This window comes from Psittacula echo, assembly GCF_963264785.1.
Source record: "Psittacula echo genome assembly, chromosome: 6".
In the NCBI taxonomy this organism is placed as follows: domain Eukaryota; kingdom Metazoa; phylum Chordata; class Aves; order Psittaciformes; family Psittacidae; genus Psittacula; species Psittacula echo.
In genome coordinates, this window is record NC_137743.1 from 69,773,856 (window position 1) to 69,801,582 (window position 27,727).

At 37.7% G+C, this 27,727-nt stretch overlaps 1 protein-coding gene across 2 annotated transcripts in view; it reads right to left on the bottom strand.

Annotated features, from left to right (window-relative positions):
* ZNF385B (zinc finger protein 385B) overlaps positions 1 to 27,727 on the bottom strand; it is a gene marked incomplete at both ends in the record, with an annotated part of 140,108 nt that overhangs the window by 10,483 nt on the left and 101,898 nt on the right. Inside the window, one exon of one of the 2 annotated variants that reach the window (XM_080620885.1) lies at positions 12,683 to 12,845. In XM_080620885.1, the coding sequence (XP_080477011.1) occupies positions 12,683 to 12,845 (163 nt within the window). Of the gene's footprint in view, positions 1 to 12,601; positions 12,846 to 27,727 lie in introns of both variants that reach the window. The other variant, XM_080620886.1, reaches the window with a different exon arrangement.

Sequence of the window (27,727 nt, forward strand, 5' to 3'; positions counted from 1 at the left end):
CAAGCAGCCTGATGACCCTGAACACTTTCAATTAATTTCTGACTACGCCACTCATACAGTAACTAAAACTGAAAGTGATTTCTGAAAGGAAGGGTTTATGTTTTAATTATAGGTTACTAGAAATGTGATGAAAAAATTGTCATATGGTATCCTTGAATTCACATAAGTTGTGTTACAGGAAACTGGTATTAGTTTGAAGTGTTGATTTTGGAGAGTAACTGAGACTTAGAGGTAAAGCAAGCATATCTCCCAAACCAGCAGAGCTGTACTGAATGAAACAATTGTCAGGTTCTCCCTATAATTTCAACATGCCTATGCATATTGGGCTGCACTAAACAACCTTTGAAGCATGCAGTGATTACAGACTGGGAAGAGGAAATCAATTAGATTTTCAGACTATCATATAAACTGTGTAGCAAAGGTAAAATCAGTTGCATTAATTATAGCTATATCTATTACAAGAGATTTTGCTGAAAAGCTTATCACTGTAGCTAAATCGGCATCAATAAGCACAAAACAAAAATGTGCTTGTTGAAAAACAAAATTCCCAGTTAAAATTTGACATGTTAAATGCTTGGCACATATGACATTAAACTAAAAAGTGACACTTATTTCCCAGTATGTTTTTTCTTCCTACACTTCTTTATAAAATATGCTCATTGACAATGCTGAAGAGAGGCCAGTTACTTGATATGACTAAAATCTATCATTTGACCTAGCTGTTCTAAGCTTTTTGCACACAGAACAATAAGGTGGTCCCCTGACCAAGTGATTTCCAGTTTAAGAGCAGAGATCAAAGCTGCAGACAGATACGAAATCATCAGAGAGACAGAACAACCAGTTGCCAACACAGGCACTGATGTGGCAGCCTAACTTCTCAGATGCTTTTTTCTGTTTTTTGAATCCATTATAGAGGAAGATATTTTCAGAAGTAATAATAACAGAAACAAGTCTGGCAGATGTTTGCAGGGAGCTCTTTACAAATAGGACCAGGAAAAGTAAGAAGCTGTTTGGGAAGCTGGTTTCAATGGCTGATGGGTGGTAGATGCAAGTCAGCATCTTCAAAGTACATTACAAAAGACACACAAAGTTATGGAGAACTTTGAAAGTGAAGGATATGAAGAATTTGTAGAGAGAAAAATCAGTAGCTGTACTACAAAATTTTGTAACAAAATTTGCAGCATTTAAAACAAAAACATGAAAGTAGAGAGATCACAAAGAGGTTGCAAGCCTGATGGAAAGTAATTAAGGGAGATGCTAAGAAACCATGTCAAAATAAAAATTAAGGTCGGAAAAACTTATTAGCCACACTGTACTTGAAGGGCTGCTTAAACAAACCCTAGGACCTACCCTGGGACACAAGTCTGGGGCAGAGGATACCCACAAGTCAGCATATTGGAAACAATAGTTGATGTACAACCCTTTGCCCTGAAATAAGCTATAGAAGGAGAAGATCATCTATGACCAAATTAATAAAAGGACAAGACAGGCTTCCTTTAATATATTAGCAGAAAAGCTACTGAATAAAAAGGCAGACAATAGCTCTGGTAAGAAAAGCAAGTTTCAAAACACTGTTCTTCACAAAAAGTCTTATCTTCTGCTGGGTCACACTGCTACAAAAGAATAAAGCATGCACTTAATTAATTATCCATTTTATAAAGAAAAATATGAACATGAAGAGTAATATATGCCATAAAGGCAATAGCAGGCAAGCAATTAAGTCACTAACGGTCACAACCTTTACAACATTTGTAAGCTTTCTGTCCTGCATCTCAGAATCACTCAAAAACACCCCAACAAAGAGCATTACATTATTTCTTGACACTCATTAAGACAGAGTTAGCTAACTTTGATAAGGGAATTCAAAATCTTTTTTATCTCCACATTTGCTGAATAATGAGACTCTGATGGCTATCAGACAAAATACCTACTTTCTCACCAGTTGTGCAGTCTGCTGAGAAATGAGGCTGAAAAACCCGTAGGGCTCTGTTCTAGAAAAATTCCACTGCAAATTTACACGCAAATCAGACAGCACAGCATTTCTATTAACCCTTTGACTACCTTTAGCTTTTGTAAAATGTCTTTACTGTACTTCAGGCCTGTCTGAAAAACGGGTAGGTATTCTATAATGAAAGGTTGTTACATGAAATAAATTTGCTTGACACATTCTAAAGACAACCAATTTTTTTTCTATACAAAGATGAGAAACAAATGGAAGCTATAAATATAAAGCTTTTCATCTGAAACAAAAATGGGCACTGAAATAACCTACAACATATTTTCTCAGGATACTGAAGCTACATCAGAAAATGTCTGGATGGCTCTGCAATATTGAGTGAATGCTGTGGCAAGACTGATTATTTGATTAACTGCATCACTACCCTCCAGCAGGCTGAGCTGAAGTGTATTTTCATTTCAGAAGTATTGCTTGCTTGGCTATGGTACAACTGTGATGTTGATACTTAATTTCTTAGATATTTCATTTCTGATTTGGTATACTAAAGACTCCAGGGAATTTTCTCATGAAGGAGTTTGTTGTTTTTTTTAGAGTACAGAAATATTTGCAACTGATCAGATTCAAGGTGTAATGTTACAAAGGCTTAGTTTGGAATTTTGGATGGGTTTAATTTTTATGAAAGCAGACTGATGAGAATTAGGAAATATTAGAGGTACACACAGTTTTTCAACTGTAAAATCTTGGCCTGCAGATCTATTTCTGCACCTATTTGTGCACCTTCCTGAACAGAGAGTGCCTGCTGCTTCAATTACTGAGGTGTCTGGGATGATCCCACTATATAACCTACAATTTTTAGTCAATTCTTTGTACAGCTGGGGATTCTTGGAGAATTATTTTTGGTTGGCTAGCTTCTGCTTTAGATCTGGTTTAGTGACCAAGATCAAGAAAATACTGGGTGCAATCACTGGAGGTATGTGTGTGGTGTGGTTTGAAATATGCTGGTGCATACATAAAAAGCATATATCAGAGTAACTGTGCAAAAGTTGTTGCATATTGACAAAGAACATTTCCATTTCAAAAATCTCTTATTAATATTTCAACACAATGCAATTTCTCTGTGCAAAACCAAGAGGAACACAGAAGGTTCTGCACTGTTAACCAAAATGCAGGAGTGTATGTACTATGTCTGGAGTAAACAAACTAACTTGAAGCAACTTGTATTACATCTTCATTTCACCTGCTTGTCTTCAATTCTGCTTTTTTAGAGAATGCAGGTTATATAGGACTTCTCTTTTCCTCATTTTAAAAGATATTAATACAGTTTCTTCCCCCACACATGGCAGGGGGTTGGAACTAGATGATCTTTAAGGTCCCTTCCAACCCAAACCATACTACAATTCTGTGATCTGGATAAAATTATATGTTTTTGCTGGATAAACTTTATCTTTTTTGACACCAGATATCTATTATTTTCTAAGTATTTTATACTCCCATTACAGACTCTACCATGTTTATTTTAGAGGTCCTGGAATGCAAACTTTTTGTAGTACTGCACTGTCTTTTTAACATTTTAATAATATAGGAATGCTTAGAAAAATAACATTCAAAGATTACAACAAACATACTGTATTCTTCCCAGACATCCTCACTTCCACTGAAAAATGTCTTGGTTCATCTCCTCAACTATAAAAATAACATTACTCCTTCATCTGTGAATCTGAAATATATTACTAGAAACACATTACACTTGCCATTCATGGAAAAAAGAATATCTTAAAATCCTACCCACAGCCACTAAAGTGCTTTGGAACCCAACACAAAATTTATGGGTGTCTCAATAAATGAGTCAAGAAGAACTGACAATCTGTATGTTCTCTCAGGCCCATGTTTGAACTAGTTTCTTGGTACTTGTCCAGACAGAACTGCCATTGAAATTAACTATGAAACATTAATCTTCATGTAAGTTAAATGACATATATAATTGTGCATTCTCACTGACTTCTGTGCAGGTTTGCCAGAGAACTGAGAGTATTAAGTCATGCCTTCAAGACTTGACAAATAAATTGGGTTTCAAATAGAACTATCTAACAGACACCAAAATATTTTCACTCTCCTTGAAAACATGTAACAAGGAAATAATATGTAACCTATTGTTTGTATGTATAATTTTTATCCTATAGGAAACGTAGTATAATTCTCATACCAAGTCAATAATGCAGCTGTACAACTAAGGCTGGAAAGATGATAAAGGAAGATTTTTTCAAAAGGCCTATTTAAATGTCTGATATGCCAGCCGTGGATATTTTCGCTTTTGTTTTTGATTAAATATCTCTGAACGTTCCGTATCAAAATCAACTCATCAACTTCTTGGTCTCACAATTGCCTGCCATCCCCTAGCAACATTCATTTTTCTTTGTGTTCTAAATGCTGCTTGCATTTATGTTACAAAAATGAAGATAATTATGAGTAAAAGTAGTATCTGCAAAACCAAACCAAAACAAAACCAATCAAGCCACATTACTGGTTGTGTGGAAGGTGCCACTAGACCAGCTTGTACTCTGAGGGGTCTTCTACTTAATTTCTAAGTTGCTGAGAAATACAGAAAAAAACCTCAGCAGCCAGCCAGTTTTCTCCAATTTTAAGTACATGTTTCCCAGAAAAAAGATTAAACAATAGAACATTTATCTTGTTTAGGTGCAAAACCAAAGCATACTGAAGACACAGCATGGGGCCTGACTCATGCTTTTACATTTGAAGACTAAATTCACTCTAAGGCTGACAGAAAAGGAGGATATTTAACTAAAAATTTACAGACTCAACACAACCTTTAACTTTGGCACAAATGGACACAGACAAAACTCCATTCAGCTACCGCCTGTATGAGTAATGGCCAGCATTCTGTGATTATGTGAGAAAACTAAATGTCTGGCATCAAAAGGATAGCCTTACTTCTTGAGCAATATATTTCTATAATACACTGTGTGAAAGTATTAGGTACAGATAAAGCTATTCCCCCCAGACTTGTTAAAAAACCAACAAAACCAGCAGCTGTCTTATTTGGGGAGCTTTCTATTCTAATGGATTTAAGGGGCTACTTTTAGTCCTGTGTCATCTAAAACCCAAAAAAAAAAACCAAACCCATGGGGCTTGGTTCACAAATTAGTTTTTTCTTAGTCAAATAATACTGTCATTCGTCATCAAAAATAATAACCATCTTCAGGTGACAGAAGGGGATATTTTTTTCCTCCTATTTGCAATCGTCACAAAATCTCATCACATAACCCTCACTTCTTAGGATACTTCTGGATTACTTTTCTTCCTAATAGAAAACTGAAAAAAACCCCAGATTAGTGACATTGGTATCTCAGTCTTAACACTTTTTGTCGGCCACTTCTTTTTTGTCACACTTTCTTGCCTTTTCCATTTCCTTCCTCAAGACTCAAGAACCCTTGTAATATTACGCTGTAAAGACAATGGTGAGTAAAGAATGATGCGATACATAATAGTTCTGGTAGTGACACCTTTCTGATATTATGTCCTCTATGGAAATATACACACATATGCTAGTATTATTAGTTATTTTATATCCATCTTACTCTGTTAGCATCATCATCATCCCATCCAAAAAACTATTTGGATAATCTGTAGGCGTATCATTAGCAGAACAAGCATGAGAAATAGATGCCTAATCTCACAATATAAAAGATGTGTTGAAAGAGTCAATCTATATAAATATATTCTTCAAATGACCACAATCATGTGGCTAAAAAAACACCCCAACAAACCCAAACCAAAAATGGAAGCTGAGATATCCCTGGCTCTGCTCCCACTGTCCAGCAATATTAATAGAGTCAATCTTGCTTGGCCTAATGCCTGTCTTTACATCTTTGCAAATTAAGAAAAACTTTGTATAATTTTAAGGATGATAATGAAAAAATATGCAATGAAATTCCAGTTTTAGAACTAGAATAAGTAAAATTAATAGTGGTATAAAGTTTTAGTGATGGAGGACTGATGGATGAATGCTCTTACTTCATCTTACAATATATTTTTGATGTAGAGCTTCTGCTTAAGTTACTGCAGGAGAAAAAGCTTACATTTCTTCAAAACAAAATCCTTGCATATTTTTCTGATTGATATAATAATTGAGGAAAGAACAGATTGACCTTTTTCAATTTGAACAAGAACTGCAACAGCTCATCAATGTAACTGTGTCAGCCTAAGAGCTTATTTTTCAGTTAAATGCACCTATAATCAGTTTTCAGTAGAGGTGCAGAATTTGATATGTGCTAGTTCACATTATTACAAAGAGGCTGAAGAAACAACTTAAGACTTCCAAAAGCTCCCAGGAGTTTATCAACACCAAAATGTGCAGAATGACTTCTCTTCCTTTCAGGTTGTAAGAAACACACATGGCAAAGACGAGGCTTGAATAACCACTTTTGAAAAGTATAAATAGTAAGAGTGACAGGGAAGGAAGTCTTTAAAGATCTAACCTATTATAATGATTTCCTGTTAATAGACTTTGATTTGCTAATTATCCTTTTGGCTAACCTTTCATCCTAAGAGCATAAACCAAACAGCAACTTCCTGAAACAGCTGCTGAAATAACCCACAAATAAATGCCTGGAAGCTATTTACTACTAAATCCAATCTAGGCATTACGTGTGTCACTGACAGCGTATTTTACATGCCAATACTGATAATATAATGTTCATAGAAATATAGGCATGGTACTTTCATTAGTGTGTCCGTGATGAATTTATGAGTATTAATTTTATTTTACATTATCAGCTCCAAAAACTCTGTGGTCAAGCAGCAAATTCTATACCACGCCTTTGTCTCTGTTTTGGGGACAGCTTCAACAGGCAGCGATATACAGTGATCTTCAGACGGCTGTGAAACATTGCAAAGAAAACCAAACGCACCAGCCTCAGAGGGTTTAATGAAAAAATGTCCTTGAAATGATTTTCCTTGGCGGCTAAACCCAATTGAATTTACTACTCAGCTGACCATAAACTAAAGCCCTTATCTAACAGATATATGCCTGTGCTTAGCAGGCACTATATGAATGCACATAAACACAGATGCATGATTATTTTATAGAACATAACTTCAGCAGAATTCTTTACGTAAGCATAAATGTGAAGAACTGATGAGGCTCATCAGTAGCTTTTGATGGTGACTAGACATAATGACAAGCATCTTTGAGGGGCGTAAGACAGAAATTCTAAATATGGCTCATTGACATTGAGGGACAGTGAGCCATACACATCCTTATCATGTTCCTGTCCTAGACTCTCTCATTCTCTCTCTCACCTTGCCCCATCCTCAAAATTCCACTTTCTCACAACATATTTTGAGGTCTAGAGCACTTGGGTACATTAGAAAGAATTAAAAGATGGAAGAATAACTGCCCTAAAAACACCCTAAACTTTGAGGTTCTTATAATTTATGACAACTGTATGACAAATAACCTAGAATTCCCCTGAACAGATACAATCACAGTTCAGCAGCGGAGGCTGCGTGTTTCTATCTCCTAGCTATTGCTGAAGTATTATCTAAAAGAAGTTTTGTTGGAGCTAAGTAAATAAGCCATTCCTTTAAAATTAGTGGAAAACAAGGTGATAAATGAAATGTTAAGGTGAAAAAATATTTTGTAAGGCAACTGGTATTTTTTTTAGGATTTCTTTAGTTACAGAGATGCATATGGAAAAGTTTAGAATTTAAGCATTGGCAGAAAGATTTTTAAATAAGCAATGAAAGCAACATGACTAAGGGAGTGTCCTGATGGCAGACTTGCAAAATACGAACCGAGCCCTCCCTTGGGACATGACACCTCATCAGTAGTTGATGAATAAACAGCACTGGTAACTGGGACACTGGAGAAATCCAACTCACAAAAATCTTCCTGAGTAAATGTGATTCAATGCTCTGCGCTCTACTTCAGGAGCAAAAGGAAAAACCAGTTTTTTTGTCAAAGCACCACAGAAAGCCCTTAATGAACTAAACCCCACAGATAAGACCTCAAGGTCAACTTTTCTAAGTTTGATAAAACTTGAAGTTGACAGTCCTGTCTAATGGGCCAACTAATCACCATATGTCTACATGACATCAAGTGGCATTTATTAGGTCCATCAACATGTCTGGGCAGTTTTCAAAATGTGAGCTAGCCCATTTAGTGTCAGACACTGTACGGCACTCCAGCACGACAACATTTCTCAGAACAACCTCCATCTGGTTTTAGTTATACAGCTGTAATGACTGGAATAACTCTTACAAGGCCCGCGTAGGATCGAGAAGCTGGCAAACAACTTTGCAGTCACATCCTTTTCCTGCTGTCCTTGCCATACACAGCAGATCAGCATATGACTGCTCATGTGCTAGAATGTCATCACCATGACCCTGTGAGCTGCCCTGAGACACAGCTACAGAATAAAGCACTAGTATGAGGGGTCAAGATTTGAAACAGGATCTAGCAATTGGCCTAGGTAGGTGCATAATTTTGTCTATTCCTGTACCAGCTGAACAAAAAGAAGTTTTCACAGTGCATCCGAAGAGTTTATTTGTACCTACCAAGCACAAGCTAGCAGACACTTCTGCTCTTATTTGAATGAGGACTGAGCTTGAAACATTTGTACCTATCATTTCACAAAAAGCCCTCCCTGGTACAGAGGAAATAGAGCATATTCTGAATGGATCAAAGACAGAGGAAAATAAGCAGACAAACAAACAAAAAAACCCCCCCAAAAAACCCAAAAAGCCCCCACCCTTACTTTTATAATCTGAAACCTGGTTTTGACTCTTTTGAGTAGTTCAAAACACTTGCATCTACTTCCTGGTTTTTATACCAAAGCAAAATGCAAAGAAAGTGATACCATATCATCTGTCTGCTTCATTTTGAACCATTTATTTTGATTTGGAAGTATGATCAAAGAATTCCTCTTTGATTGATAAGTAAACAGTGACATTTCAATCCAGTTATTAACATATGCATTCCTAAAGGACTCATCACTGTAAGCATCTAGGCTATGCTAACTTGGGATCACAAACACCATCTTCTATTGCATTCTCAGAGCTATATTTAAAACACACTCTAAATACTCTAAACTGTGTTATGTACTGGTTACTACCCGTGCCCTTTTCTAAAGCAATGCCATACATATATGCCATAAATATACATATACTTCTATGTGAAGCCATCCTGAAAATCCTGGGCTTCCACAGGGAGGGAAAGGAATCTTTGCCTCACATGAAAGAGCAGCTCCCAGCCCTGTTAACACTGCTGTTCTGTAACCATGTCTCAAAGCAGCTACAAAAAAGCTTACAGTGTAACAGCAGTGTTTTTCTACTGTATGAAAATGTTCTATAACTATTACTAGACTTTTCCAGGGTAGTTAGAGAAACTGTGTGTGAGACAGGTTATGAAAGAGTCCCCTATGGACACCTCCAATCTACAAATACACATTAGGACAAGCAGACATGATCCAACAAGTGGCAGGGGAACAACCACCTTGTCACACATCATCTTTGGCATTTTCTTCTTGTCTGCAGAAATAGTGACCGGGATAGGATGGGGATACTTACAAGTACCAATAAACAAGTGTTTTTTAAATGGTGAAGAGTGGTGTGCTTAGCAAATGAGATCACACAACAGTCCAATCATGTTAGGGTGCACAACTTGCACAATCCAACCCATCAATATCCACTTACCTGAGGCTGCAGCCAATTCAGCAATACAGTGTGGGAACTGCAAGCTGTCCTGTACCGTCTGTGTGGATAATTGAAGAAGAAGAAGAAGAATTGCTAATAGTGCACCTAGGTATTGAGTAAGCCAGGGAGTGTTTGGGTGCAAGGTTGGGCTGGGAAGCAGCCTGGGAAGTGATTCGTTTATAGAATGGAATTTATAGTGACTGAAAGTAGTCACTGGGAACAATGTAGTTGCTGTTTGGCTTCATGGCTCGGATCCATATCTGTATGCTATATATTACCATGCTTGAGTGAATAAAGTAGAACTAGTTGTGAAAGCAGCGTGTGTGTGTGTGTGTTTAGCCTCTTTCTTTACAGACGCCGCAGTACAGTACCATGGCTTTATCATTACATGTTTGCTGATGATCAATTTACAGAAGTAATTTCTGAGTCATAATATATTATTAACATCAGCAGGGAGGACCATTCTCTCACAGTTTTGGCATCTCCATGCTAAGACCAAGTTCCAGAGTCACCCCTTTCCATTCGACTGTGGCCACTTCTATCTGCAGGAGCCCACATTCTTCAGGAAACTTCCCAAAAGACCTTAAAGATTAATTTAACTTTTGTAGCTCTACCAGCAGCCAACTTCTCAAGTTGAAAAGAACAGCTGCAGAGAAAGCACTGCATCATAAGTTTTGAAAAACAAGGACTGGATGAATTTGGGTTTTGCCTTTGATAGATTCATCACACAAGCAGTGAAATTACTTTTCCTGTTACTACTACAGTAGTGACTTCTGACAAATAGGTGTTTTGGGTGCTGTGTGTGACCTACAGAAGACATGGCTCTGTAGCAAACTTAACTTGACATTTTAGTTTAATATACAGAAACTGTTCAGTCTGGAGAGCTCCGGATCATTTATCATTATGTCACTCAACATGACAGAACATCAAAAAGGCTGCTATTCATGCCTGTTGTCTCTTTTTAATAGCAGACTTTTGTATGAGAATAGTAAATTCATTTTATGAGTTCACTATAATACTCCCTTCCCATTCTTCACTAATACCAGTGAAAATACAGTAAATAAAGTAACACAAGAACTGCAAACTGTCTTCTCTGTTTACCTTCTCATTCTCCTCTTCCACGCCCACGAAAAGACACCAGGAATGACTTATTTCCTGATGAACATTTCTCAAGAACTTAGCAATTTACCAAAGTACAATGGCTAAACAACAGCTCCGCAAGTAGTGAAATTTAATTCCCTTCCTTGATTCCATTTAGCCCTTACCTTATGTTCTTCTTATAGAATGTTTTCAGACCTACACTACACATAAACACTCTCAAATCCCCATCCTGAAATGAAACATAGTGCTGATTAGTCAGCCAGCTAAGCAAAACAGAGCTCACAGCATAAGTTAAGCTCTTATGGCTGGACCATAAGTTAAGGTATCTCTTCTACCCAGGTGCCAATTTTCATCAAACTTGTAGAAGCTTCATTAAAACCCCTGCATCTCGATTTTCTTTTGTCTCTAGGCAATATAGTCAAAGTTGTGAAGAAAGGCCCAGGGAATAACAGAGAAATCTTTTTTATTGGAAATCTTTTAAGAAAAACTAAAATATACCTATACAGTTACTATATAGTAATAACCCATTTCTCAGAGAATGAAAGCTGTGTTAAAATATTCAGGAAAAAAATGGTATCAGTTAATTTGCTCCAAGGCAAAAAAAAAAAAAAAAAAAAAAAAACCAAACCCCAAACCTCCACTGATTCCCAGAAGCAACACAGTGATTGCTATAGCTGCAATAAGCATTATGTTAAAGAACTAAACATATGTTAAAGAATAGATGAACAATAGCCTCTGGAAGGGAAAGTATAGCTGAACAAAATGATAGTTTTGCTTCCTCTGTTAAAAACCCCAGTCTCCAAGCCCTTCCCCCTCTGTGACCAGCATTCGCCTACGTTTATGGCGAATTTTCCACTCCAGGTCCTCCCTGACATCCCATCTGCAATCTCCTGTAGAGTTGTAACAAGCTCCAAGGAGCCTCCCCTCCACAGAGTAACATATAACATGGCTTGTTTACCTGAAGACTCTACTTGGATTCATGTTACCTGTCTCAAACCTAACATACGATTTGCTAGGTGAATCAACGCAAAATTTGGGACCTATTGTCATTGCTAAGGTCCCAGAAAAAGACAGTTCTAGTGCTGCTGTGAAGTGAGCAGGGTGACAAATAGTCATTCTTCGTGGTGTGTCAGAAACCTGTGTCATTCACTTTATGGCATCTGAGTCAAGCTCAGCTCCGGTGAAGAGGAAAATAAATGGCTACCAAGGCAGAAATGAATTTATCAGAAGCAGTCCATTAGACCAATAGTTGGTTAACCCACTGTTAGTATGCATTCTCCTGGATAACAAGAGCAGGATTTCACACTGTCAGTGAGTTCAGGCAATTCTCTCGTTTCATTCAGAAACAGAGCAGAAAGAGACTCAAGCCCCTCCGCTGCAATTAGTGTTAGTGATCTTCCTCAGATTACTAACATGGAGGAAAAATAAGGAAAAAGAAGTGATGTTGAAGCATTAATGAGCTGTGGAAGTCAGGAAATACCCACGCCATGAGGCTTCACTACATTTCTGTAGGTGTATTTTCCAGTTCGAGCAACACTATCTTACTCAGAAAGGAACAATTTCTTACGGAAGTTTCTTGTACTTCAGCTAAAGATATACACCTCAGATTTGCCCCTCCACCCACATCCATCCATTAATATTGTCATATAAACAACATCCATACTTTATAGGAGTAAATTTTACAGGTTAAAAAAAATAAATAAAGGCTTTATCATTCAGGGACACCAGATGCTTCACAGATGTGAAAAAGCACTTTGATAATATCAAACCCGATCAATTCTGTTCAAGAAAGCACAATAAACAGTTTAGAAAGCACAAGTCATGGATCACTAGCATGCAACCAGATTCTCTTGTGTAAACACCAAAAAAGGAGAAAATAAAGAATGTATAGAATAAAAAGTTTCCATTGACCTGATTTGTCAGAGATGTTGGCTGTGACTTGCGCGGTGGAGCAGCTTGTGTTAGCCTTTGCGCTGTCCTTGGGAGAACCAATTTTGGGTTTATTTTTCGTTGCCTCTAGTGCTTTGACCTTCTTGGCATGTTTACTTCCTTTGTAGTGGGCCTCGGCCTGGCTCTACAAAGGAGAACAAATCAGGCTCACTTTTTCCTGAACTTCGGTATAACACAACGGATGACAAGGCAGAAATGTGACACTTTCAATAGCAGGCACCATGCTGTTTCACCTCGAGTATTTTAGTAGCTTTATACTGTTTGCCTACATGTAAGTTCTTACATATTCAGATGACAGGATTTTAATGAATAGTACATATTTTCAGTAACTCAGAAAAAGAGGCTTTGAGATTAGGTAAAGCTCTGTCACTTACACTAAGGTAATTCTTTGCTTCCATCATGCTTAAAGATTTAAAGCACTATATAAATGTAAACACATCCAACTGAGAAAGATGCTACTCAATTTTCATGTACTGTTCCCTAGTCTTTATTGCTTGTAGTTAGAAAGATGTACCATGCTGTAACATGATTAAATAATCCATTTTTCCTTCTGTTTGATCTAGTACAAAAGTCAAAGTATTTTCATTGTTACAGTAACAGCAATTGAAACAGGCACTAACAACATTATGCCTTCACTATTAAGAAGTTTAGTGAAGTCATAATGTTGTCAGGTATAAAAATAAGGAACTACATGCTTAATACAAACTCCAAAGCTTGGAAATTTCAGCTAATGAATTTGAATGTTTCTTGGCTTATGAAGAAACTAATTTAACAAAAATGGTTAAGAAACATAGTTTTATACAAAACAGTCTATTTTCATAGCATTATTCAGTAATAGCTTTGTGTTATTAGTATTTCCAAACATAATTTGAAAAAATTATTTGAGACATACTACTAGGTGCCTCTATTGAAGGTTACATATTAACTAAAAAAGTTAATATTGTAGTTTATTTCAAAGTAAAACACTCAGAGAAAGCATGCTTCATGTAACCAGATGACCATACCTTGGCACCTGGCATATAAAACCATCAGTGCAAGTAAACTTTTCTATGTTCATGCAAAACTACATTCTCTCTCTTCAGCTGATTAGGACTACTTTATTTAGTTCACTGTGTTAAATGAAGCGAGCCATGAAACAAGTCCACATGCTTTTGATAAAAAAGCAACCATAACATCTAAGATGTTTGAATTCTGTAAAGAGTGCTGCCATAATGAGGAAAATTATTTTAAGATCAGCAGAAATAGGCATTACAATACAGTCACCTTGGACAGCATGTAATAAGAGTTTTATCATATGGTAGAGTGTAAAGTGAAGAATAGAAACAGCTGGATCAGAAAAAATAATAGACAGCGTGTTGGAGTCCTTACAAAAATTATATTGACAGTTAAAACTGATGAAGAACTGCTGCTAAAATAGAGGGATGAAGTTCTTATACACTAAAGCTTATTAAGTGGTTGTACATCCTGAGAAACAGTACTTTCCACCTTGAAAGGATAGTGCATTTGATATATTGTTGCTGCATCCTTTTATAGGAGATTTCAGTAAGCAAGCCTTCAGTAAGAAAGGCTGCTAGGTGAGTTTGACCTTGAATTATTTTTAAACTGAGATTTTTTTAAAAAAAACCCCATTATTATAAAAACAGTAAAAAGTCTACTCATCAACTGCTATTGAACTATTTCTTGATTTTAAAACCTTTGAAATATTAACGTGTATAAACACAATTTAAGGATTATAAAGAAACAACTAAACATCTATACCACTAGTACTATGTGCACTACTTTAAAGGGACACTTGTCAACTTCTGGGCTGGATCTCCAGTTCTGAATATGGGTAGAGGAGCACAGATCTGTTTGCACCCTGTTATGTCGATGGGCCTTATGCAAACACAGGAGTCCCACCCTGTCTCTCTCCACCTTCACTGGGTTTTGCCTGTTTCTCTTAAGCTTTACTGTTGCTACATGCTGCACCAGAGGACTGTTTGCATTAACAAACTTAAACAAACTATTCACATGTTACAGTGTACAAAAAGTGGAGCTAAAATTTGAGGTATGTATATACACTTCCCATTCCAATACTTTTAATTCTAAATAATAGCAGGTATAGGATTTTCCACTCAAGCATTCTTAAGTTGATGATGTCCCTTTAAATATTTGAACTCTATGCTCTGCGCATATGTGTGCTGTTGATAGGATCATATGCTGCCTGAGGCCAAAGCTATGACGGTAGAGACGTAAGTGCACTCAAGAGAAAGACTTAGTAAGTCAATTCCTTGATAATAAGCCTTTCTGCTGATATTTGCAATAATAACACCTGCAATATCAGTAATAACCTACTACAGTCTTTGATTCCCTTCATTCAATCCTCATATAGTGTACATGAGACCTGTTGAGAACAAATAAGTCCAGGCAGAATTAAAATTAAGATTTCCACAAATGCAAGCAAATCCTCATGGAAACACAGTGAACGGATTCACTTTTAAGTTTTGTAATTACTATAATCTTGTTATTACCAAATTCATAGTTGTACATTATAAGACCAAAGGTATTGCTATGACCATCTAAGCAGGGCTTCTGAAAACACCAGCCTTTTCCAAAACTATTTGAACTTCCATATTTCTTTCGGGGAAACAGAAATCTCCAGCTTTGATTTTAAAGTAGACAGGGATAGGAAATCTACCTTCAGTAAATTGTTGCAGTGCTTCACTTTGTCAGTTAACTACATACCATTTATTTCTACACTGAATTTGTTTAGTTTCAACATCCAGTGACTGGATTTTGTTAAACCTTTGGTTTTTAGGCTCTTTCAACTCATACCTCTTGTCCAAGTAGAAACACAGACACTCTTTTCAAACATGAAGGAACATTCCTTGAGGTACTGAAGCAACATTTCTTAGCCATAGAAGCACTATTTTCTAACCCCTTCAGATACACCAGAAGTTCAGAGTTTGCTTATTATCCACTGTGGGTTAAAAGTTGCCTTTTAGTAACTCAAATGCAGTATCAACACAGAGCTGTGTTTTGTGTAATCGTGTTGCAAAAGCCATTAAGAATTTTCTGGAGTCATACTAAGCAAAAGAAAAAAAGCACCCCTGTGTGAATCTGAAATTGGAATGCAAGTTCTGATTATTATGGTACCAATTATTCTGATTATTAAAATCCTGATCATTACTAACCCTAGTTTACAAAACATATTTACACAACTACCACATTAAAGGCTCCAAGTCCCATTTAAAACTTGTTTCCAACACAAACATAGCAATACAGGACAGGTTGCGAGCTTTGAAACACACATCATTGAAATAATAGACACATCTTTGAAATAAGCAATGACAAAAAGTTTTCCTTTTTAGTTAAGAGAGGAAGCTTAAAATTTTCATTTCATTTGCTTAGATAATGCAAAAGAAGTTCTGTACATACAAAGTTTAAAAGCCACATGTACAAGAGAAAGTTAATTTAACAGTTTTAATAAGAAACCTCAATAAAATGTAAAACGAAATTAAGAATAAGTATCTTAGGGATGCAATATTTTAAATGGATACTGAATGTAATTTTGATCATCATTAACGTTAACTAAATTATGTAAAACTAATTCATGCAAATTCCACACCATCAAAACAATATTTAAGAAAATAAAAATGTTAGGAGAAGCCAAAGTAAAGACAAGTAACCTTAATGAATTTCGCTATAATCATGTACCGTGACGCTTTCTAATTGCATAATAATTTATTCCAGTGTATAAGGCTGCATTTACTGTATCAATTCTACAGTAAAATTATTTACTTATGCCACAATTCAATATTATTGGAATATTTAATTTTTTATTTCAAAAACACTGAGTTAAATTTATTCCTTATATAATCAAAATTAAATGTGACTACTGAACTTTTATTATTACAATTTTTAAATGAAATGCTTACTAAGTTAAGGAGGACACTTTTTGAAGAAGTGGAATAAGAAAATATTTCAAATTAAGGAACTTCCTACCTAAAAAAATATATACATATAATTTCCACTTGGTTCTAAGTGACTGTGGTGTACTAGCTTGATATATACACATTGCAACATTTGAAAATGGAATGCTCCTACTTATTAGAAAGTATAAAAAGTCATCAAGTACTGGCTAGGAAGATTTAAGGAAGAGGAAAAGCTTTAAGCTGAAATAAATGTGACATTACATACCAGAATGCAAAAATAATATTATGCTTAAACCTGAGCATCAGGATGTTAAACTGTGAGACTACATAGAATACATTAACCTTATATGCTAGATTGCATTGAATAAAACATGAACAATGCAAATCATCATCTACATGTAAACATATTTTCTAAAATAAATGTACCATTAACATATTACAATGCTTAAAATAACCTTCAGTAGCTCTACATTGCCTAAACTTAAAAATGTGTATATGTATAGATATGTATATCTATAAAAAACTAGGTAACCAGGAAACATGCAGATCACACAGATTGATTGATAGTAGTATTACCTTTAAGAAAACTTTGTAATTCAGGGAAGACTGCAGTACAAAAGATTACAGAAAATTATCCCTGTCAGGAGCAATGACTGACAGTATATTTGAAATCAGCACTGTTCATTTTGACAGTTCACAAGTGACTGAGTTTTAGAATCTATTTAGTGTGTGAATGACTAATTAACCGAATTCATTACTACATAAAGAGGTGAAATATTAACCTACCGGATCCCTTCAATGACAACCTTATGCAATGTTTGACTAAGTCTAGTGGTTCAGTGTGTATGTGTCTGAGATCAAGATTTTTTTCAGGTTTCTTCAGGACCAGCTGATGTAGCCCTTCATGAAAATAAGACAATTGGACTGCCAACACTTAAGCTTAATGCTTGAATCTGCTACCACAATATGCAGTCTGACAACTAACATATAAAATTAAATATATGTAGAGCAGCGTAACATTAAGAAGGTGAAAGTGAAAAATAAAGTGAGCTGCTGAAGTACCTACATGGAAATTCTGAGTTCATGCCTTACTGTATACTACATACATTACTTACATGCAATACTGGGTGAGTGCCGTAACTAAATGGAACTGAACATGGTGGCTTGTAGTTCCTATTTCTTCTTGCTTGCTACTTATCTTTTTAAAGTAGGAATTCGACCCTAGATGGGAAGTCTTCTCAAGAGCAATTTTATCTCAAACACTGTATTCACTTTGTGTCAATACAATCATTATCTCCAATGAAAAAGATTTTGTCAAAAATACCACAAAAGCTTCTGCCATGGCTACAATGGCAGATTTCCTGATAGAGAAGGTATCTAACCATGCAAGACTGCAGGAGCACAAAGGTATTTATATCCATAATGTATTGTCATTTAAATTCACAGTAGGTCCTAAACTATAAACTCCTTTTCTTAAAATAGTAGGAGGTCTACCAAAGGTTTGATCACATAGTCTACCTGTTAGAACCATATTGTAAGACTATGCATACTTTAGTAGTATATAAATTAAGAAGAATTTAGAATCATAACTTTAATAAAAATTACATGACATGATATATTTGGAAGTGGTGTTGAAAAATCTAGTTTTATCTCATATGATATTATAGATGTAATTGAAGAAATCTGCATAACTGAAGTGTTCATACATTTGTTATACCAATGCTATGCTTTATTTTTTCAATTCTGTTCTCAATGGTTTTCTAAAACCTAATTGCTCCAATTAGTAAGGTAGATTACTATTGAAAGGGACTATGAAAAATCAAAACACTACGAAGATCAGCCATGTCATAAGAAGTCAACCCATATTTTAAATATCTAACCAAACTTAGTTAAAAGCTCTGTTAAATTGCTGTTATTTGAACAGAGCTTTCAGCATGTTATAACCCTGTACCCTATAATCGTGCAATATTTCTGTCATGTTCGAGCTAACAACTTTCATCATTTTGTCAGTTCTGTCTACAAAACAGAAAATTGCCTTCACAAGTTCCTGAGATTTATGCTTTTAATTACCTCCTATCTGCTCCACTAACCTCGATACCCAAAGAATCCATATAAATAGTCTTATTTATAGGGAAAATGTAAAACATTTTACAAAAGACAATGACAGTTCTGTAGATTTTTATTTGATCCTATATATTATTTCATGTTATCTTTTTGACAGCATGAATGATTCATTCAAATTTGCAAAGTTAATGTTTGGTAATACTTGCCTGAACTTCAAAAATTTGCCTTCTGGCTTTTTAAAAAGATGATCACTATCATCACATCATTTTTATTAGCTATAAATGCATTCAACAATAAGATGACCTTCATCATCTCTTAATGCCCAACTGTTACATCTGCTTTATCTGATCTGTGTTTTTTCTTGATTTCTAAGTCTTTGCTGATGACACCGAAAAGCAGTAATGACTTAGAGTAGTTACTCACAGGCCACTGAGAAAACACATTTATTTCAATCAGATCATATCCTATCAACAGGAGGGTACATACCAGATTATATCACAGCCAAAGACCTTTCTACAAGAAACAAAGTGTGCAGAAGGAGGCAGACATTTATTCTGGATGTATTCAACAGATGACAATCTCTGTTTTCAAAATAAAACCAAGATGCCACCAAACAAACAAAAAGAAAAAGGAATGAAAACTCATGTGGACTGCTGGATGGACTGCCAGCATAATGTACTTGTGAGCCTGGAGTACAGAAGTGTGACTGCTGAGGAAAGGGACTGAATTAGCACTGATGTAGAGTGCCCCAGCTCCAAAGAAACCTGTGGACTATCAATACAAATTTGAACGGAGAGGAGCAGAGAGAAGTTACTTGAACATAAGGTGGTGATTCATAAATACGGAGAAAGAAGTAATTCTGCAGAAGCCAAACAGGTATCCTTACAATTGCAACTCACTTTTCTCGATGAGGGACATTACTGTGGGGATCTGTTACAGACTGCCTGATCAAGAGGAATCTGGATGAAGTGCTCTATAGGCAGATAGGAACAGCCTCACGCTCACAGGCCCTTGCTCTCATGGGAGACTTCAACCACCCTGACATCTGCTGGAGTGAAGGTACGGCCCGGCACAAGCAATCCAGGAGGTTCCTCAATTGTGTGGAAGACAACTTCCTTCTGCAAGTAATAGAGGAGCCAACAAGGAGAGGTGCTATGCTTGACCTCGTGCTCACCAACACGGAAGGGCTCGTTGGAAATGTGACGCTCCAGGGCAGCCTTGGTTGCAGTGACCACGAGATGGTCGAGTTCGAGATCCTTGGGACAGTGAGAAGAGCGTGCAGCAAGCTCACTGCCCTGGACTTCAAGAGAGCAGACTTTGGCCTCTTCAGGAACCTGCTTAGTAAGGTTCCATGGGACACAGCCCTAGAGGGCAGGGGGGCCCAAGACTCTTGGTTGTTATTCAAGGATCACCTGCTCCAAGCTCGGGAGTGTTGCATCCCAACTAGAAGGAAGTGCAGCAGGAGGGCCAGGAGACCTCCTTGGATGGATAAGGAGCTGCTCAGGAGAATTCAAAGGAAAAAAGAGGCTTATAGAAGGTGGAAGCAGGGACAGGCGGCCTGGGAAGAATACAGGGATGTTGTCCGGGAAGCTAGGGACCAGGTGAGGAAGGCTAAGGCCCAGTTAGAATTGAACTTGGCTAGGGATGTTAAGGATAAGAGGAAGGGATTCTATAGGTACGTAGCGAGTAAAAGACAGACTAGGGACAACGTAGGCCCCCTTCGGAAGATATCGGGAGAACTGGCTACCCTAGATTTGCAGACGGCTGAGGTTCTTAATGACTTCTTTGGCTCAGTCTTCACTGGCAAAGTCTCTGACCACACCACCCAAGTCTTGGAAGGTGAACGCAGGGACTGTGAGAATGAAGACCCTAGGCCCACTGTAGGAGAGGATCTGGTTCGAGACCATCTTAAAAACCTAAACGTACACAAGTCCATGGGACCTGACAACATCCATCCGCGGGTCCTGAAGGAGCTGGCAAATTAAATTGCTAAGCCACTGGCCTTCGTATTTGAAAAATCATGGCAGTCAGGTGAAGTTCCCGACGACTGGAAAAAGGGAAATATAACCCCCGTTTTCAAGAAGGGGAAAATGGATAACCCGGGGAATTACAGACCAGTCAGTCTCACCTCTGTGCCTGGCAAAATCTTGGAGCAGATTCTCCTGGAAGGCATGCTAAGGCACATGAAAAGCAAGGAGGTGGTTGGTGACAGCCAGCATGGCTTCACTAAGGGGAAATCCTGCCTGACCAATTTGGTGGCCTTCTATGATGAGGCTACGAAACTGATGGACAGGGGCAGAGCAGTTGATGTCATCTACCTGGACTTGTGCAAAGCCTTTGACACTGTCCCACATGACATCCTTGTCTCTAAATTGGAGAGACATCAATTTGATGGGTGGACCACTCGGTGGATAAAGAACTGGCTGGATGGCCGCACGCAAAGATTTGTGGTCAATGGCTCGATGTCCGGCTGGACAACGGTAACGAGTGGTGTCCCTCAGGGATCGGTGTTGGGACCGGTCTTGTTCAACATCTTTGTTGGTGACATGGACAGTGGGATTGAGTGCGGCCCTCAGCAAGTTTGCCGATGACACCAAGCTGTGTGGTTCGGTTGATACGCCGGAGGGAAGGGATGCCATCCAGAGGAACCTCAACATGCTTGTGGGGTGGGCTGATGCCAACCTGATGAAGTTTAACCATGCCAAGTGCAAGGTCCTACACCTGGGTCAGAGCAATCCCAGGCACAGCTACAGGTTGGGCAGAGAAGAGATTCAGAGCAGCCCTGCAGAGAAGGACTTGGGGGTGTTGGTTGATATAAAAATGAACATGAGCCGGCTTCAGTGTGCGCTCGCAGCCCAGAAAGCCAACCGTATCCTGGGCTGCATCAAAAGAAGCGTGACCAGCAGGTGGAAGGAGGTGATCCTGCCCCTCTACTCTGCTCTCCTGAGACCTCACTTGAAGTATTGTGTGCAGTTCTGGTGTCCTCAACACAAAAAGGACATGGAACTGTTGGAACAAGTCCAGAGGAGGGCCATGAGGATGATCAGGGGACTGGAGCACCTCCCGTATGGAGACAGGCTGGGAAAGCTGGGGCTGTTCAGCCTGGAGAAGAGAAGGCTGCATGGAGACCTCATAGCAGCCTTCCAGTATCTGAAGGGGGCCTACAAGGATGCTGGGGATGGACTATTCATCAGGGACTGTAGTGACAGGACAAGGGGTAATGGGTTCAAACTTAAACAGGGGAAGTTTAGATTGGATATAAGGAAGAAATTCTTTACTGTTAGGGCGGTGAGGCACTGGAATGGGTTGCCCAGGGAGGTTGTGAATGCTCCATCCTTGGCGGTGTTCAAGGCCAGGTTGGATGAGGCCTTGGGTGACATGGTTTAGTGTGGGGTGTCCCTGCCCATGGCAGGGGGGTTAGAACTAGATGATCTTAAGGTCCTTTCCAACCCTAACTATTCTATGATTCTATGATTCTCTAATGGCTGTGAGCTTCAGTGTCAGACGCCATAACAGAATATGACAGACATCTCGGGGACAGTGTGGCCAAAACTCCACAGCTGCTGGAGGGATTTGCTGCCACAAAGCAGCTGCAGGAGACGCTGCAGATTCAGCTGGTGGCCAGAAGAAATAAGAAAGAATGAGCCAGAAGTAGGCAGAGAAGGAATCTATGTGGGATAGAAAACAGCAATTTTCCCCTTGCCCTGTTGCTACTGGACCCTCCTATGGGTATCATAAGGACTCAAGGAAATTCACTCAATCTGCTTTTTGTTTCTGCTGGAATGTAATATATCTAATTAATATCAACAAGCCAGATCTATGTTATCAATATGAAAACTTATTTAGCAAAGCTTATCTATAGTCCACATAGATATAGCATGAGTTTGGAAGGAATCCCAGAATTTTTAAAAGGAAAAAAAATATTTTTTTCAAAGACTAAGCTAGATCTTTCTCAGCGTGCCTTGTTTCCTCTTGGCGGAATACAGTTTTAAGTCCCTTGCTCTGGTGGCCTTCAAGCCGGCATAAAATGTGACTCATTATCACAATCTGTTCCATGAAGAGGATTTTTCCTCTTCTGATGCCTGGTCTTTGGTGGTAGTAAATATAAATGAGATAGTTCTCATTTTTTCCTGAGCTGGATTATAACACAAGACCATAGCTTGAACTTCAGTGGCATGCTGCATCAAGAGGAGCGTGACCAGCAGGTGGAAGGAGGTGATCCTGCCCCTCTACTCTGCTCTCCTGAGACCTCACTTGGAGTATTGTGTGCAGTTCTGGTGTCCTCAACATAAAAAGGACGTGGAACTGTTGGAACAGGTCCAGAGGAGGGCCACGAGGATGATCAGGGGACTGAAGCACCTCCCGTATGAAGACAGGCTGAGAAAGTTGGGGCTGTTCAGCTTGGAGAAGAGAAGGCTGCGTGGAGACCTCATAGCAGCCTTCCAGCACATGAAGGGTGCTGGGGAGGGACTCTTCATTAGGGACTGTAGTGACAGGACAAGGGGTAACAGCTTAAAATTTAAACAGGGGAAGTTTAGATTGGATATAAGGAAGAAATTCTTTACTGTTAGGGCGGTGAGGCACTGGAATGGGTTGCCCAGGGAAGTTGTGAAGGCTCCATCCCTGGCAGTGTTCAAGGCCAGGTTGGATGAGGCCTTGGTGACATGGTTTAGTGTGAGGTGTCCCTGCCCATGGCAGGGGGGTTAGAACTAGATGATCTTAAGGTCCTTTCCAACCCTAACTAGTCTATGATTCTATGCTAGTGATTGCTGCACTGGAACATATACTGTTTCATCATTACAGAGATATCAAAAGATAAGATGGCGTTAACAGACACCTTGATGCAAAGATGGAAACAATAGTAACTATTAATGGATGGTGTTGCCTTTTTTCAGAATAAAGTTTATGCAGCCTGGAATAAGTATCTCTGACTATTCTGACTAATCAATCTCATCAACTACCAATCCACATAACATTTTCCTTTCTAAATTCAGATTTCTAACTTAATTCAACAGCGGTTGACTCTGTTATCTATCATTATGAAAAATTAGCTCAGGAAAAAGCCCTTTTCTTTATTTCCTCCTCATTTCCTTTGAATTGTTGAGGGCTCTAGTGATTTTCCAGTTTTCTGGTATCATAATCTTGAGGTCAATTAATTATCTCCTATTTCTTCTAACGTTTCTGCTCTTCACTACATCCTGCTTCTCCCCAGCCCATGCTAAAGAAAACAAAAAGGAGCAAAGAGGAGAGGAGAGGAGAGACTACAAGGCAAACTGAATGAGCGAGGATTCAGTTCTAGAAACAGGAATCCAGTATAATTTGGGATATCCTCAGGTGTCCTGTCTGATCTGCAGGTCCTCTGCCCATTGTTGAAGCAACCCCAGTTATCACTGTTGTCAGGTCAATACTACTGTTACAAACAAAATTCAAATTCAATGACCTCAAAGTTCAGGCTATTGAAACAACTTTAGTTCGGTCTTACTCCACAGAGATGGCATTTAATTTTTCTGCTTCTCGAGACTTTGGATCATCTCTTCTACAATTTCTCCTGAAGTTGATAGATCTTGGAAGGGGTGCTCAAACTGGTTGTGACAGAATTTATTAGCAGAAAAACAACTTCTAAATTGACTAAACTGCAGCTAATGAATTCTAGAAAAGGACAGATAAAGTATGATGGTGAATGTCTATGAATATGAGTCAAAACACATAATTTCTTTTTTGGAAGAAGGTAAACATCTCAGGTTATAACTAGATCAAATTTAGAGTCTGTACACAGATGTTTTCTTCATGTTGTACTTTAAAAAGCGTTTTCAAAGTTCAGGAAACTGAAAGATCCTGAAGAATTCAGTTAGGAAACACTGCTAAATCATAATATGGTAGGAAAAACAAAAAAATGTATAATCCTAGAAACTTTTTCAAAATATAGAAGGCATCACTTCAACATTAGATACATTTACTCCCACATAGGAAACGATCTATTTTAAAATTTCCTTCCATCTCTGATATCAGATTTTCTCTTCCTGCACGTATCTGCAGATCCCTGCCTCTAAATCTGATGCCAGAACACACTCACCAAAGCTAAACCTGCAGGCGCACTGGCAGAAGAAAACTGAAACCTTTGCAATTTACTGTAATTTAGTAGGAGGTTTGACAACTGTAAATTGACTAGTGTGAATTGTTTTGGTCTATTGATCCAGATCAGTGAGTGTCCAAGGAGTGACGAAAAGATTGAGGGCAAGGAAACCAATTTTCTTCTCACAGATGAGTATCCGCTGGCCCATATGTTACTCATGCAATAGATAAAGCACTACTAGAATCAGAAAAGAATCTTCAAACAGCATGCAACTGAAATTCATTTAGGAAAACAAAAGAAAGAAAACTATTAAATAGATTACCTCTGTAATTTGAATTTTTCTTTCTTAATTTAGGTCAAAGGAAGTTCAAAGGAATGAAATGCCCATCAACAACAAAGAGCATGTCAGCCCTGTACAGACAGGAGAAACTGCAAATGTGAAGTGGCTGTACTACAAATATCATTCTGTCACATACTCAGCTCAAGGTTTTAATGCAGGTTATCACAGTTTGATGCCACTTGAAAGGCTCTCAATATGTTCATTACATGGTGGAACTGAGTCACTGGAAGATTCAGCAGTTACAAGGCTCACATATATCTGATTCCCTTTTTCTCAATCAGCAAACTCAGGATGGACTGTAAAGACCATTCCATGCCCTAAACATAATTTTGCATTATAAAGGGATGAAAATGAAAAATAAAAGCAAAGAATCCAGATTTTTATTTCTGTGAAGGATCTTTTAACAAGCTCAGAAAGAACTATAAGAGTCTGCAGAGATCAGCTGAAAGGCCATTAGCAGTACCTCAGTGAAACTGTAACATAGGTTAAGGAGAGGTGGGGATGGTGGGAATAATACCTCAATAAAATAAGACCTCAGGGCAGAAAAAGGAAGGCAACACACACTCAGGTAAATGACTCTTAGGTCAAAAGACTGAACTTGGAGGGAAGATTTAAAATTTTATGTAAAGATTCCCAGGAGAAGCTGAGTAATCTGATGAAAGGCTAGATAGCTTTTAAAACAGAAGTGCTATACTATGCAAACTCATTTTCCAAATATTCCTGTATGTTGTGGTTATATTTGTGAAACTTAAATTTATATTTAAGTATTTTTTGCTAATAATAATACTACCAGAATCTCAGTACATTCTGAAATTAAATGTCTGGATTGTTTGTGAATGTCCTTGTAAAGCAAACTGCTGTAGAAAGTAAGAAACCGCATTTTCTCACTAGCAGTGGAACAATCATGATACTTCATTCTTTCTTACAATCCCCCATTACAAAAGGATGTTGATATTTGCTAGTAACTATAACTGATCATATTGATCACATTTATAGAGAAAAGAGCACAATGCCACATGAATACACCCATTCCAGAAGAGAAAACAAGGCTATAATCTCCCATGATTTGTGATGCCACTGTTGAAAGCAGAACACAATATACACTTTTTATTCTACTTTATAAGTCTAGGTAAGAAAAATTGCTTGGTTGGCAGATGTAGAAAGCCACATAATATTTCAGCTCTTTTTCTTTTTTTAGGTCGCTAAGTTGTGATTCAATCCATCTGCTTGAAGTGCTGTTTATCTACCTGAATGTCAGCGAAGACAAAGTGAGCAACTCCTCTATGGGCAGGACCCATCGTCAGAGGGACTCTGGCCTCAGGAGGAGAGGGAAGAGCAGTAACAGGCTGAGCTGCCTCCCTGGTGACAAAGTAAAGTCCAGCTCAGAAGCAAGATTCAGATCCATGGAACCAAGGGAAATATTAAAAAACTTCATTGGTTCCTTGTTTTAATCAGTAAAAGCAGGTATCTGGGCTAAGTATCTAAACAGAAAGATAGATATATATATATATTTATTTTTTTTTTTACCCTAAATCTTAACCTTGAAGAGGAAAGACAAGTTAACTAAATTTTAAATAATGACTTTTGAAATTGGTTAATGAAGTAGATAATGTCACTTCAAAGAAAGTTTAATAAGCTTGTCAAAAGATGATAGATTTGGAAATCAATTTGAAGGTAAGATAGCACCGCCTCAAGATCCTTACCAGCCTCGGGAGGAAAGCCAAACTCCAGAAACCACTTTACAAAATATTTCAAAGTGGAATGGTAGAGGCAGAGAAAATCAGAGTAATAGGTATGGATGCTTTACTGTGAATCTTTAGGAGCACCGAATACTCAAAGGTGTCTGCAAACTAGTTCTTAGACTAGTGCTTAGACTGAAATTATAACAGCAGAATATATAATATTAACATGTAATTTATGGATTTGTTCTGACAACTAACAAAAAATCTGAGAATTTTTTTGGGGGGCGGGTATTATCCTAATGACATTAGTAAGTAGTCTCCAAGAACAAATAACAAATATATAAAGTATTGAAGGTCATAATTTTCTTAGACACAGTTTTCTAGAATTTTTTAATTTTCAAGCTAATCAGGAAAACCAGTAATTTGATATATATTGTAAATATCAGTCAGTGCACTCTTTTGCAAAGCAGTTTTTGAATTACACCAGCTAAAAGAGTTTCCTTGAACTTTGTAATACTCAAAAGAGTATTACAGCTAGAAGTCAGTGTTTGTATTTATTACAAATGAAAGCTACTAGAAGAGTGAGTTTGTTAAGAAATTGGAAGACATCATCAGCAAGGACATAGGAACAACAGGAAAAAGATATTTCTTCTGAAAGAACAGTGAGTATGACATGGAGAACTTACAGGGAAGCTTTTCTGTCTGCTCTCCCTTCTTTAAAAAAACCAACCAAACAAAATAACAACAAAAACCAAACAAAAAACCAAGACCCACAAAAAAAAACCCAAAAAACCAACCAACCAAAAACCAACAAAAACCATAAAACACCCCAAAAACCCAAACAACAAACAAAACCTACAAATAAACAAAACCACCACAATCAAAAACCACATTTCTACGGTTTTTTTTGCAGTACCTTTTGAAGGCTACTGG